The sequence below is a fragment of the Tenrec ecaudatus genome, chromosome 12 (genome assembly GCF_050624435.1).
Source record: "Tenrec ecaudatus isolate mTenEca1 chromosome 12, mTenEca1.hap1, whole genome shotgun sequence".
NCBI classification, from domain to species: Eukaryota; Metazoa; Chordata; class Mammalia; order Afrosoricida; family Tenrecidae; genus Tenrec; species Tenrec ecaudatus.
Window position 1 is genome coordinate 70,840,958 of NC_134541.1, and position 13,058 is coordinate 70,854,015.

Sequence of the window (13,058 nt, forward strand, 5' to 3'; positions counted from 1 at the left end):
CGTATCTGTTTGTTGGTATCACCTGTATGACTTTGGGTTTCAAACTTCCATCAACCCCCAAACTAGAACCTACTTAGAGGTGAGCAAGGAGGTGTAATATGCCAGCTATATTCAGATATTTGGAGGGCTGGTGTGTAGTACCGATTTTCATCTCTCTTGGTGGCGTCAGAAACCAACTCTCTGCCATGGAGTCAATTCTGACTCAGAGTGACCCTGTAGGACACGGCAGAACTGCTCCTCTGGGATTCAAAGACTATAGACTACTTCTTTGTAGAAGTAGAAAGTCTCATCTTTCTCCTATGCTGATGGTTTTGAACTGCTGACCTTGAGATTAGCAGCCCAGCACCTAACCACTCTGCCATTAGAGCCCCTCTGATGGGCAAAGAGGACAGGAACGGGGACCAATAGGCAGATAATACATTAACACACATTCAACACGAGGATTGTCTAACAATCAGAATTTCCAAAAGTGGAAATCACTTCCTTGAAATAGAGAGTATTCTAGAAGACAACATCCACAACAAATCTTAACATTGCCATCCTAAGCGAAATTCCATGTGTATCTGAGTAAATCTGTGCTCATTTAGGTTTTCAAGAGGGTACAGAAAGGCTTTGGATTAAGTAGGTTCCTTTAGTCCACAAACACAGAGATATGGTCTGGAATATGAGCCAGCCTATTTTTATCCTTTCCCTTCCTCTTCTGAGGCTTCTTGCTCTTTCCTGTCTTGTATTCCTGTACACTCTGTGGCTGGTTGATCTGGGAGTATTTCTCAGCCTAAATGTATACCGGACATTCTTGGAGAGTGGAGGGCAGGGAGCATTCAGATGATCCCCACTTGTTTGATTTTGGGAATCTGTTTTATATTTTTAGGATCCTGAATCCTTTTCAGATTTTCCAGAATGGAACCCGAGGCTGCAGCATGGGCCATTTTTAATCATTATAGGAACCATACTTGTGTGATTAGCCTTGACTCTTATCTTGCTGATGCTCATTCCAGCTGCCCTTTCTCGCCCCCCCCACCCCATCTCAGTCACAGGACACCCCTTTATCACCCAGGCCCCACTCATCTCCCCCCTCCTCCTCCCAGTATTGTGCTCTGTCTACTAAAGCAAAGGTAAGGATTTAGGAAATATTTGGGTCTGTTTAGAACTACCCAAGTGTGTGGGGGGTGGGTGCATGGGGGGGTGTGTACAGATTTTCGCCTTCAAGCCTTTTACTCCCATCACCTCCACTCCCAACTCCACTGTCAGTTTCTTAACCTTTCATGTGAATGCAGTCACACCCTCCCCAAATACAGTGGTGCAGGTAGGGGAGATTGACCTCAGAGTTTGCACTGCCTTTGACACTTTGTGTCTGGGTCACCTCAAAAAATGATTTCCTCTCTCTGAGCAAATTTCCTCACAAGGAAAATGAGGTTAATAGCTTCGTGGCAGGAGTTTGTAAAGAATTAAATGAAGTATTCTTTAGAGATAGTAGATGTTCCTTGTTCACTGAGTAAGCAAAGGGCTATTTGTTCATCACTTTCTAGATGAAGTGACTGGCCAGCTCATTCTCACCAATCTTTCTCTGGCGTCTTCTGGCACCTATCGCTGTGTGGCCACCAACCAGCTGGGCAGTGCATTCTGTGAACTGACTCTCTCTGTGAATGGTAGGGAAGTGTGGGCAGAAGCCAAACTGGCAGGCTTGGATTGGGGGAGGGCGGGGGGCTATGCGGGGCTGTTTGAAGAAGGGCCAAGCAGGGCTTGCCAGTGAGAGTCTTGTGTTTCCTTAGACATCTCCAAAGGCCGAGTAGCTGGGGCTCTGACTGGGGTGCTCCTGAGTGTGTTATTCCTGTCAGTTGCTGCATTTTGCCTGGTCAGGTTCTGGAAGGAAAGGAAGAAGAGACCCAAGGAAACATATGGGGGTAGTGAACTTCGGTAAGTAGAGGACTAGGGGGACAGAAAGGGAGGACAGGATCACATTAAGTAGGTCCCTTCAACCCTCAAATAGAGGTCTTTAGGAAGGTTTAGGGCAAGTGAGTACTGCCCAACCCTGGGATTTGATGGTGTGGTTGCAGCAGCAGCAGCAGGAGTATGTAGGCAAGGTAGGTTGAGCAGGGTAAAAGGGCAAAGGGTTTGTTCTCAGACAGGGGCACGTTAGACTCTCTCTTCAGGACTGCCTGTCCGTCTTCACACTTAAGACCATTTTCTTTGCTGTTTTGTACACATCGCTAACCCGGGACGGGTAGCCGGCAATGGATGCAAGGAGCTGAATTTGTCCTGAGCTCAAATGAATTTCATTCCTTTGTGGGTGGCAGTATGGAAAGGAGACATAGAAGTAGCCTCCATTATCCACTTTAGCTCTTAGTTCTGGGGTGCAATATAGGAACCCAAATGGACTCACCAAGTGTGGTCCTCAAGTGGCCTAGGCAGAAATTACTGGGAGCTTGGCAAACATTCTGACTTCCATTTTGGCATGCTATCCTGACTAAAGCAGAATCTGGGTCTGTGTGTGTGGTTTTGGGGAGTGACGGGACATTGAACGCTTCATGCTAACCAAGGGCAGGGATGATTTTCAAGCACAGCAACACTGAAAGGCCAGCGCCTCCTGAGGGAGGAGTCAGAGCTGACCTTCACTAACAATTTGCTTCTGTCCATCAGGGAGGATGCCATGGCTCCGTGCATTTCTGAGCAGACGTCTTCGAAGGAAGATGCTAGCAGTGGGTTCCAGGAGAGGACCACATCTGCCAGCACTGTGTTAACCACCAGGCCCAAGCTCTCTATGGCAGTGTGAATTCCCTTCCCTCCTAATGCTTGGAGGAGGGAAGAGATTAGGTGGGATGTTAATAATAAAAGCCTTTGTGTACCTTGGCCTCCCTCTTCATTCTGTAGGTCTCTAAGAATCCTGTAGTCAGAAAGTGAAGGAAAGGGCGTGGAATGTGAGAACTGTTACTGTAGGCATGGGGGTTGAGTCAGAATTTATACCTGGTTGGGCCCTTCCTCCCCACCCCCCACCCCAGCATCCCCCCCACTCCAGCGTTTTGGCCTAGACAGAGGTGACAATTTTGAGCTCCAAGCACTGGCTATTTGCACCCAGACTCCCTCCCACTGGGCACCCTCTGCACACTGGGGCATTCCTCTTTATTGTTCACATTCCAGCCCAGCACGGTTACATGCACACACCAAGATTAAAAACCTTCCAGCCACAGCCCCAGGAGCCAGGGGTGAGCCTCTCCCCACCCCCATCACGCACCCTCACCCCTGGGCCTTGCTTAAACAGAGAGCTGTGGAGCCAGCTCAGGTTGCTTTGTGTAGAAGGGAGGGCAGATTACAGGCAGGAGTGGAATTGGGGTGTGAAACAGGGACTTCTTTGAATCAGTGCAGGGGGTTTCGGACACCATAAAAACTCTCTTCTCTCCTGGGCCTGGATAAAAATCCCTGAGGCTGGGTTTGGGCAGAGACAGCATGGAGAAATGGGTGCCCCCTTTAGGGGCGTACTGAACAAAGGGGTCTTTTTGTTAAGGGAGCTGCTCCCTTTGAAAGGGAGTGCTTGGGACACCACTTGCTCAGGGAAAGCGCCCCTGGCAGTGAAGGCAGAGCTGCATGCTGGACCGCGGGGGAGCGGGCAGGAGCCAAGGGCAGCTTGGGACGATGGAGAGCAGGGCCCAGAGCAGGGAACCAGGGCAAAAGGGGCGGTACTAGACAGGAGAGCTAACTAAAGGGGCTCCGACTTGGCGACTCCGTGATGGAGCCTGTCTGGAAAGAGTCTTGGTCAGGACGCAGGTAGCTCCTGAAGCTGTCGGGTTGCTGGGAAAGAGGGGATCACAAACACTGCAGGTAAGTCTTGTCACTGCGAACAGGCAGGGCACTGCATCCATCTCTCCTTGGAAACTGCGGAGACAGAAGGTCTTTGAGAACCTGCCCTCTCCGGTATGTGCTCTTCTGGTTCCCCTCTGCCCCTCCACCCCCATTTCCCTTTTTGAGCCAGGATACCAGAGAGGGGAGTGTCTGCGGGGGGGCGGGGGGGGAAGTCACCCAGAACTCCCCACCCAGAGTCACTGAGCTGCACCCAGCTGTGTGGCAGGTACGTGTGTACACCGCAGTGTGTGTGTGTGGCCTTCGGCTGGGTTTGTACAGCCAGATGGGGATGGCGGTGTGTCTGAGTCAGGCCAAGTGTCATGCCCCGTCCCTGCCTCGGGTGATTAGGATCATTATGGAACCTTCAGGCGCAGGGGTACATTCCACCGACCCCCAACCTCCCAGAGCTGAGAGGAAGGAGGCCAAGGGAACGGGCTGCGGGCTGGGAGCCTTTTCTCCCATGCAATGTTCTAACCTGCCACTTCGGGGTTATAATTTTACCTTAGAAAATTCTCAGTTCTTCTTGGGTCCGGGTACGCAGAAAGGGAGAATTAGAGAGAAAAGCAGGTGAGCCGCGCTGGGAAACCAACGGATCTGCAGTCTCCCCATCACCACCACCCGCCCCCACCCATCACCCACCTTAACCTCCTTGGGTTTTCCACCTCTCTCCCTCTTAGCTGCTCTCACATCCCCTCTGCCCCCACCAGTCCGCCCTTAGTCATCCCTGCTCCCTGGGGGTGGGGTTAAGGTTCACTGTCAGCAGGTGCTGGGTGCTGCGTCCTCCAGGCTGCACCTTACCTGGCTTAGTCTCCGCTGGGACCGCAGCCTGCTCCTCCCCGAGCGCCCCCTGCTCCTCCCGGCAAACTGGTGCCAGGTCCCTTCCGGCCATGCTCTCCGCTCTTTATCTTCTTCCGCGCCATGTGGCCCCGGAAGCTCGCTTGAATTTTCGCTGCTGCAGCATTAGCACCTGGGTCGTCCAATGGGATGTCTAGAATGTCATCTGGTTTGGAGCAGGCGCTTTCCTGGGGGCGGGGAAGGAAGGTTCTTCTGGGGTGACTGAGCTAAATTCCCTAGGAGACTACCAAGAGTTAAGATAGGGATGGGGCCCTGGAGACACAAGAGCACCAGTCCCCACGAAGGGCAGTGCATGTTAAGTATTTCTGGATGGTGGCAGGCAGGGCCAGGTGGACTCCTAGGTGTACTCCCAGGTTAGGAAAGAAAGTGCACCATGGGGTAGGTGGGACACAAGCACACCAGATAGTCCTGAGTGAACGATGGGCTCCCCCTTCAGGGGAACTTTGGAGCTGACTGGATGGTGGGTTTGAAGAATGGACAGGGGTTCCTTGGAAGGTGGTGGAGAAGAGTTAGCAGGGCAGTCCCTTCCTGCATTGGAATCAGGGTAGTTATGGGGATAGAAACCTAAAAACAAATTTTTGGCTGCCTCTCTTTTCCATTGATCTCCCAGACGAAGGGAAAACAGAAAAGAGGAGGTAATCTGGGAGAAGTGACAGAGAAAACATTTCCCTCTAAAGAAGGACAAAGGAACATTTGCTAAAGACAGAACAAGAGGCCCTTTGCATGATGCGCCTTCCAGATTATTAAAGGAAGTCTGACAATAGCCAGCTCTTCAGCACTTACCTTACTCCACTCTCAGTAACACAGCCCTTTATAAGCATTATTTTATTTGCACAATAAAGCTACAGCGTGATTGCTAATTGTTACTCTTCTTTACCAATAATGAAACTAAGGTTTACATTCTAAACTTTAGAATGTTTAGAACCCTACCTGGTTCTAGACTTAGGATTCAAACCCTTGTATGTCTGAGCCCAAAGTATATTTTTGACCTTTACTCTATACTGTAGGATGGTACAGCACCAGGCAATGATTTGTTTTGTTGTACACAGGTTGCTGTGAGCTGGAACTAATGAGACAACACCTAACAACAACTCTATAGGATCAGGGGCACTGGTGGTGCAGGGGCGGCATGCTTGTTTTCCATACGCAAGAGTGGGCTTTGAGTCCCGTCCTTAATTCTGGGCTAAGGCAACCCAGTGCAGCCATCATTGGTTTGCCAGGGAAGGTTTCAGCTATGATGTTGAATACCGTACATACCTCGAGTATAAGCCAACCCAAATATTAACTGAAGCACCTAACTTTACCACAAGAGCTGCATTAAAAATGTGCTACAAAACTGGGCTTATACGCGAGTATATATGGTAAGTTTCAGCAGAGCTTCCGGACTATGAGACTATGCAGAGAGACCTGGTAATTGACGTTTGAAAACTCAGCTGATCTGTGGATTACAACAGTCGGCTCTAGCTTTGCATGGGGTCACCATGAGCTGGGTCAACTAAGGGGCAGCTCAGAACCACTCTAATGGATTAGAAAATGCAGTCAAGAAAATGAACCAAGGCTCCACCACTGGCTAGCTTTGCAATGTCTTTCTGTCTCAGCTTCTTCACAATACTGATCTCCTTGGGTTATGGCAAAGAATAAACCGAATAATATGTGTATTTTCTCACACAACTAGTTAATAAATAGAATAAAAGAACACTGTGATTCTTTTAAATAATAATACTAACCTGGTGTCATCACCCACCCAAGGGGGATCCAGAATGACTGTTGTCAATTTGAGAGGATTAAGAATGAAGGGGTGGAGTTTAACCCGTCAATCAGATGGCAGCTTGATGACCTCACTTGGAGGCGCTAAGAAATAGCTCACTTGAGGTGGGACACATGCGCAGACTCTGTGAGACATTCTTGTTGACAAGCCACGTGGAGACAGGCTGATGGCAGCCAGAGACACAGAGTTGGAGAAACCATGTGGATCCACAAGATTTTCCACCTACGGGCCTGGGATCATCCTGCATTTGGAATCATTGTACGTGTTGTGTGAGTCTGAAGAAGAATTTATAGATTGGTATCAGACATATGGGATAATACCAGACTTCTGGACTTCATCTGGACTGGGCTGGGATGTTTTCTCAATATTCAATTGCTCTTGTGTACAAAGCTCTGTCTAATACACGAGTGTCTATGAATTTGTTTCTCTAGTCTACCTGGACTAGCACCTAGATCCTGACTCATAGTGACCTTATAGAGTAGAGTAGAACTGCCCGTGTGTGTTTCTGAGGCTGTAACTCTGTGTGGAAGCAGAAAGTCCAATCTTTCTCTCATTGGTTTTGCACCTTATGGTTAGTAGCCCAGCTAGTAACCCATTACACTTCCAAAATTCCTAACAATAGGCAAAGCTACCTACCCCTAACTTGCTACACTTCCCTGGAACTAGATCTCTCTCTCTGGTTTAATTCTCAAGGCAGTGTTGGTCGGTGGCCTGTTTATAGACAGAGCAGGAGGGGGAGTAAAAGGAAGCCTGAAGGGGCTCCTTGGTCATGGGCTGGGCTTGGGGTTGATGATTTCCAAAGTCAAGATTTGATGTTACATGTGAGGTTTTTTATTAACAGGGAGGCATTTGGGAAATGGAGTGGTGGTGGAAAACAAACTGGTTGACAAGGTAGGAAACTTGGATTCTGTTCTCAGTGGGGCATGTCACTTCATCTCTAAGAGTCTCAATTTCTTTAGCAACTACTAGAATTTGGCATAGATGAATAAGGTCTCCTTCAGCTCACAAATCCTAATAGCTACCAATAACCATTTTATATATTAGGCCCTGTGTTGACAATAATCTCATATAATCCCCGTTTAAAAAATCAGGAAACTGAACCTCAAGGACATTTTGTAAAGAAGTTTGTGTTATTATTCACTGCCTCGTGGAAGATCATTAGTCTGTGAATTCATTTGGACAAAGCCAACTAGACCTTGCAAAGAAAACGCTCCCAAAGGCTTTCTTTGTCTTTTCCTATTAGGTGAATGCAGCGAAGTCATATCAATCAATATGTGGCTGTGTAAATCAGGAGTCCTGGTGGGGCAGTGATGAGACACTGTGCTGTTACCCAAAAGATAGGCAGTTCAAACCCTCCAGCTGTTCTGTGGGAGAACGATGAGGCTGTTGTTTTTGTTTTGTTTTTTAAAGAATTACAGCCTTAGAAATCTTATTGGGCAGTTTTACTCTGATCTAATGGGTCATTTATGAGTTGGAACAGACTCCATGGCCATAAATTTTTTATTGTTTTTAAAGCTATTTTTAGGCCATTTGGTCAGGGAGGAGAGTTCCAGAATGAAGTACGAAGAGGGACCTGCCTTCAGCCTCCAACGCATGCTTATCATCTTCGCTACTTTACAGCACTGAGGGTATCCTTGAGCACAACCCTTATAGCAGAGGTTCTCAACGTGAAATTACAACAAAATGGCAGTTAGGAAGTTGCAACAAAAATAATTATATGGTTGGAGGGTCACAGCAACATGAGGATCTGTATTAAAGGGTCGCAAGATGAGGAAGGTTGAGAACCACTGTCTTACAGAATTGATGGTTCCCTCTGTGTCCTGTCACCCCTCACCTATTGTTCAGTCTCACAATGGGTGTCTCTTCTGCTAAGTCATTAAGCCCTTCAGACCTGAGACAAGATGAAAGGAGAACGTGCTCACGTGCAGGGCACACTGTAGCATGGGCCCTAGGAATAATTGTGTCATTAGACTCCTATGTACCATTTACATGGGCAGCCTCCCCTTTCTTCAGACAACACTTATCTCAACTCTATCTACCGGCCTCTTAATATGCTTCCTGGGCTTGTAAGAGAAAAATCTGACCCAGCACTAGAGGTGCCGTGTAACATCCCTTCCTGGGCTTCTGGGTTCTCTCCAGTCTTTCCATTGACTACGGTTCCTGCCTTCTCTTCTCCATCATCCGCACTGCCTCACCCAAATTCCAGAAACCATGATCCTTTTATTTTCTCTGCGTTATGAAACACTGCAGAGGAGGAGAGCCTCCTCCTCAGTGGAGCCCAGACACCTTAAGAGCCCATTCTTCATTGAACAACCAGTTCCTTCCAGATGTGTAACACAGAAGGAAAAGATGGAAGGTGATATGCCACAGAGGCTTTTCTACAGACGGTAGGATAGTACATGGCTGCCAATTTTCTTTTTTATAAGTCTGCCTAATTAAAACGTTTTCTATTATGAGCATATTTTTAAAGAATATTTTGTTTTGGGTAAAAGTTTCCCATTTAACAAGTTCTACGTAAATTACTCAATGACATTAGTTATACTTTTCACAATATATTGGCATTCTCATTATTTCTCTTCCAGTTGGTATGAGCATAATACTTGCTTTATGAGAGAAAATCAATAAACATTTAGACCAGAGTTTAAAGTACAACTATTTGAATCAGATAGGGCAAGTTTAAATTCTGCTTCCTTGGACAAATAATCAGTTTGCACATTGGTAACATGAGGAAATAATACATATAAAGTACTAGGTGATGCAAATGATTAATGTGCTCAGCTGTCAACCAAAAGGTTGGTGGTTCAAGTCAACCCAGAGGTGCCTCAGAAGAAAGGCCTGGTGATCTACTTTGGAAAATTAGCATTTAACAGCTCTGAACAACACAGTTCTACTCTTATACATGGAGTGTGTGTGAGTTCTATGAGATCACTGTTGGGTTTTTGTTTTTTTTAATCCCATGGCAAGCATTCACGAATTATAAACTGTTATACTAGGGTATCCTTCCTTTAAAAAAAATTTTTTTTTACTAGGGTGTCCTTCCGTCAACCCAACACTTTTGTTTGGTTTTCTTTAGTGCACAAATAGGTGGAGGGTGGGAAGCTGACGAATTTGGATATATATATGTTATAATATATTATATAACATATATTATTAGCTTATTAGCTAAGTTGACTGAATGACTGGAAATATGGGATTTCAAGCCATGTTTTCCATATTTAAAACAAACAAACATAAACCAGAAAGCACTGCCATTAAGTCAATTCAGATTCATAACAATCCTAGGGTTTCTGAGATTTGAAAACTGTAGATCTTTACAGAAGCAGACAGCCTCATCTTTCTTCCTGGAGGCGACTGGTGGATTTGAACCACCGACATTTCAGTTTGCAACCCAAAGTTTATCCCACAATGCCGCCAGGCCTCCTCCCTCCCATACTTGTAAAACAACTCCAAACTCACTGTCTTCTAGTTGATTCTGACTCAACACTTTTGACTGGTAACAGCAAGGTCAGCAGTTCCAAACCACCATGTATTCAGTGGAAGAAAGATGAGGCTTTCTTTTGCCATAGAGAGTTACAGTTTCAGAAACACACAGGGGGCAGTTCTACTCTGTTTTATGTTCCATACTTTGGAGTTAAAAGTAAAGATACTTAAATAATGCAATTATGTTTATAAACACTTGCTTTAATATGTACTTTATTATTCACATATCTATTTATACATATACAAATATGTATTTATTGTACTCGTCACCATACCCAGCTCTTGTGTCAGGCGCTTTCATAGCAAGTCACTGAAGGAGCAACCTACTTTCCAGTGAGGTACTTGCTGCCTCCAAGTTCCCCTGTGGGGGTGACAAATTAATGTCACTTCCTTCTCTCACCAGCAGGGCTCTCCCAGGTCACTTCACCCAGTCCACTACAGAGCAAGAAGGCATGGGTGGGGTCGGTGGTGGGGCTACACCTTCCCAGGACCATATGGACTACTGCTTGCTGCCAAGCATCACGACTAAGCTAGCCAATATGAACTGATTGTCCCATTCCGCGTTGTACAGGCAATTGTCAGAGGGTGGTGAGCTCAATCTGCCCGCCCACCGACAGTGGCAGCTGTGAGATGGGGAATTGGGGTGGGGGCTGAAAGCTAGGGGAAGCGAATTGCCCCAGCTTCTCTACACGACCTTTTGCATCTTCTGCTGAGGGAAGTTCTCTTCTCCTCTAACCTGCAGCTTTACTGCTGGAGTTAGAACCTTTTGGAAGAGACCCTGGATTATGTAGCAGGTTGTCAGCCCAACCGAGTCTGGGGGAGGGGGTGAGCGGTGGGGGCGGCTTTCCCCCTGGGGCTTCCTAGGTAGGCGGCGCCTTCCACCACTGACCACCCACGTCTCTGCAGGGACCCTCCTCGCTCCTAGGCTTCTATACCCACTTCCATCCCTCACTTGCCCTCCGGGAGCACCTCGGGTGCCCTTTGCCCCACATCAAGCTGAGTGTCCATTCCCGGCCCTCTAACTTACGGTGCAGCAGTCCATGCTGGTGTTGGGGGGTCCTTGGCTGGGGCGAAGGTCTGAGCAGGGTGGGGTGGGGTCTGTTTGAGGCTGGGTGGGGACTCTGTGGTTCTGGGACTCCAGCCGACTTGCGCCGATCCAGCAGCTCTCCTCCGGGGTCCTCTCTCCCGCGCTCAGCTCTCTCTCAAGAATGTTACCAGAGCCCCACGACCCAGGACCCAATCAGGAGAAGCCTTTGCCCAGGTGGGCGTGGAAAACTTCATGGAGGACCACTCCTTCTTTAGGCTCCGTTCGTCTCCCTCTTCCGTGTACCGCATCCAGGCCGCCTACACACTTCCATCCCTCCCTCCTACACACCCCAACCTCCCAAACTCAATCCCCTTGCCTTGCTAAACAGCAGGCTGCTAGTCAGAGTCTGCCTGCTGTAGCAGGCAGAAGGAAGCCCCGAACATCCTCATTACACATGTGGCATGCCACCCTTTCCCACCCAGAGACTAGTTAGTATAGAAAACCACTTACCCCGCACCCACCTCTCCACACTTCCACAGTCTAGGTAGAGTCGCAAATATGGCTCCCTCTAACTTCCCCCCCTCAGTCAGCCAAGACCTGCTTCATGAGATGAGTTAAAGAAAAGTCCCCTCACCACTCCTGTTGTAGCACCCCTGGGTACACAACACAAGCCAAGATGGACTTGTAAACACAAAAACTCCCAGGCCCCACACATCCAGATAGGATTTAGCCCAGTGTCACTGAAACGTGCATTTCTCTCAACATGCAGACACCCTTAATCAGCAGATACAATGAGTGGAAATAATCACACAGACTTTATCAACAACCTGAGCAGGGAAATGCAGAGGTCGTGTGCTATGGGCACACACACAGAGGCCATTACTCTAACCAAGATGCCCACATTACATCTCTGTCTGCCTGCCTATGGGTATAGCTTGTCATCCTGCACGAAACAGACAACATATTTGAACAACACCCATATGTAATGCATTTATCTACAGACTTGGGAGAAACTTCCCTCTGACTCCTCCTTTATAACGGACTCTCCCTAAACTTTCCATTGCTTGTTTCAAGCTAGGACAACAAGTGGCTACTGTCCCCAATGTCCCTGGGAAGAAGAAACATACCCTAAACACAAATAAGAGAATTTCCAGAGTAACTGGTTGCTTGAATTCACGGCGGAGGAAGAGTGTGGGCTTTGTAATTAGCTGGGAAGAGTTTGGGGGATCATCTAGGAGGGATAGTGTGTCACTCTTTTGATCGCCAATCTCCCTCAACTTGTCAGGACCCCAGAACTGGTAGCATGACGTGTGAGAGAGGCGGGCATGTTTGAGAAAACAACAGCTGCTGCCGAGCTCCTGTTGACTGAAGTAGAAGAGGAAGGGGCTGGACAAGGACTAATGGATTTGGGTGGTACAGGCCACTCTGAAACAACAGTGCAATCAGTCCCAGGCCAGCCCAGTCCTAGCCTGGCTGTTTCAGGCCTCCTCCCTACCAGGCGGTTTAGCCAGAGGATTTGCCTGTGAAAGGGAAAGCGAGTGGGAGGAAGATTCTGATGTCCAGCCATGATGGAAGCAGTTAAGTTGAATTGCATGTTGGCTGGAATTCCAGGGCTTGAGGTGTAGGGATGTCTTTCCCAGCATGTTTGGAACCCACCCACCCTTGTAACTGAAAATCTGTTCCCCCATCTGTCTCTGGCATATCCTCTACCCTCAACCTCCACCAAATGGCACAGTGTCCTGAGGACTTGAGTCCTTGGACATCTGGGGATGAAGGTCCTGCCGGCTCGCACTGGACTCAACTCTAGAATTCAGAGACTTGGGGAGGAAGAAAAATGGGGGCAGAGAGGATGTTAGACCTGGACTGTGTCCTTTTTCTCTTCCCAAATTAGAGCTGAGGATTTCTGGATTGGGTGAGTTTGCAATAAAGTCTCCCAAGTTGCTAGGCAACATCCCTCTGCAGCCTGTGCTGCTTCTGGGCCCTTCTTCCTGCTGGTCAGAGCTGAAAGGGGAAAATCTTTACAGCCCCCTCCTTCCCACTCCCTTCCCTGACTCCAACCCAGGCAGCACAGTCCTTCTCTCTTCATGAAAA

The 13,058-nt window shown here is 47.9% G+C and overlaps 1 protein-coding gene across 1 annotated transcript; it reads right to left on the minus strand.

Annotated features, from left to right (window-relative positions):
* Positions 1-3,131: 3,131 nt before the first annotated feature.
* NRGN (neurogranin) lies at positions 3,132-11,275 on the minus strand. The gene is made up of 4 exons (XM_075528005.1): positions 11,156-11,275; positions 4,636-4,859; positions 4,339-4,356; positions 3,132-3,870 (listed from the first exon to the last, which is right to left on the minus strand). The coding sequence occupies exons 1-2, from the start codon at positions 11,273-11,275 to the stop codon at positions 4,641-4,643; spliced, it is 339 nt and encodes a 112-aa protein (XP_075384120.1). The 3' UTR covers positions 3,132-3,870; positions 4,339-4,356; positions 4,636-4,640.
* Between the last annotated feature and the right edge of the window lie 1,783 nt (positions 11,276-13,058).

What these genes read in the sequence shown, in the direction of transcription:
- NRGN (XM_075528005.1), bottom strand. Translation starts at nt 11,275, where the DNA reads ATGCGGTACACGGAAGAGGGAGACGAACGGAGCCTAAAGAAGGAGTGG. An exon ending in TCCTGGGTCGTGGGGCTCTG is followed by an intron (nt 4,860 to 11,155) that starts GTAACATTCTTG and finishes CCCCGCCCCCAG; the next exon opens with GAAAGCGCCTGCTCCAAACC.